Below are 1,526 nucleotides of genomic sequence, written 5' to 3' on the forward strand. Positions count from 1 at the left end.
CCCCCGCCCGTTAGATAGGGTGGGTCCCATACCGGTACCGACGGGTAGGCGCGTGCATGCTGGTCGCCCTGGCGGGTAAGGTGGAGGTGAGCGGGCCTCTCGCTGACACCCAAACCGTCCAGGGGGCCTCCCCGCCGTGACTGGCACACGTACGGTGTCCGCGAGGTCGGAGGCGCGGAACCCCTGAAAGCCCCCGTGGCGCGGTCCGCCCGTCACGGGTAGTGAGTAAGGGGCTGGAACCCAGCGGTGGGGTGCGGAATACCCCCCACCCCGTGGTATATTCCGACTCCCCGGGAGGACTCGGCGCCCGGACCTCGGCCGGCTGTGGTCATGTTTAGCAGTCGGTCGGGGTTCGGTGAGGGTACACCCGGTCGGAGGAGCCGTGCGTGGAGAGGGAATTAAACTAAGATGAGTAACTTAAACAAACCCTGTATGAATAAAGTATGCATGAGTGAGTGTGAATGTGTGAGCGCGAAGAAGGTGGGAGGAGGTGGCGGGAGGGCCAAGGGCGACGACCAGCCCGATGCCCGGAAGATTGTCCGCGACGTTTACGTAGCCATGGGACAAAGAGTGGGAGACGGCCACCAGGCCGCGAACAACAGGACGTATAAGCCGGGTCCGGCCTCACACAAGGCTGGCTTGAAGGCCGAGGAGGTCAAGACGAGACCCAGGCGGCAAAGATCGCCGGTAGTGTCGATCGACGGCTCGGACACTGAGGGGGTGAACCCGGATAAAGACTCTGAGTCTGCGCGGATGAGCGTCAGCTCCAGCGACGACGAAGAAGTGATTCCGAGGAAACGTAAAAGGGGCAGATCCCCACGACCGGCGAGGGGATGCTCAAGCACAAGAAGGAGGAACATAAGAAAGAAATAAGGAAACTCCTCGAGGAGAAAAAACTCCTGAAGAGAATATTGGACCCCAAAGTCCTCCCCCGTGACATAACGCCGGAGAGAGAACTAGTATGGCAAATGGAGGAGATGTCGAACAGATTGGGGCAGATATGTTGAACTTCATCAACATCGTGGATAAAGTCGCAGGAGGTTCGAAGAACCTCAAAGGAACGTTTGTGAAACAGCTCAAATTGAGTACGAACGGGCTGAGAGCTGCGACAGTTGCACTCTCCTCAAAGGCCACAACGCCGGAGGCCAGAAGAGACAAGGCCAAGATAGACGAGCTCAGGGAAAAAATTAAGTCCCTCGAGAACAAAGTCTCTGAGCTCACTCTAAAACTGCAAACGCAGGAGAAGAAGAGGGAAGGCCGATCACGCTCACGTAAGACAGATAAGACCTACCCAGAAGAGATAGAAATTGGGGACGAGATGACGGTAGACCCCCCAATACAGGGGACATCCAGGGAGGCCAACAACACGGCGCCGGAGGAAGAAGAGTTCCCGGTCCTTAGGCCCAAGGTAAGAGGGGCCAGGAAGCGCCTGGAAGAGCCACCACTAGAAGTGGCTATGGAGAACGTGAGGCGCGTAATGGAAGGCGTCTCCATTAAGGCGGTGATTACGGGGAACCCGCAAGAAG

The 1,526-nt window shown here is 57.9% G+C and overlaps 1 protein-coding gene across 1 annotated transcript in view; it reads left to right on the forward strand.

The window, feature by feature from the left end:
* Nucleotides 1-961: 961 nt before the first annotated feature.
* The window catches only part of LOC105556953, a 2,114-nt gene continuing 1,549 nt past the window's right edge, over nucleotides 962-1,526 (forward strand). The window contains exon 1 of the mRNA XM_012004069.1: nucleotides 962-1,501. Within this exon, the coding sequence (XP_011859459.1) occupies nucleotides 962-1,501 (540 nt within the window). The remainder of the gene's footprint in view (nucleotides 1,502-1,526) is intronic.

Source organism: Vollenhovia emeryi, unplaced genomic scaffold (genome assembly GCF_000949405.1).
Source record: "Vollenhovia emeryi isolate VEMERY1.0 unplaced genomic scaffold, V.emery_V1.0 DF939689.1, whole genome shotgun sequence".
Classification (NCBI taxonomy): Eukaryota; Metazoa; Arthropoda; class Insecta; order Hymenoptera; family Formicidae; genus Vollenhovia; species Vollenhovia emeryi.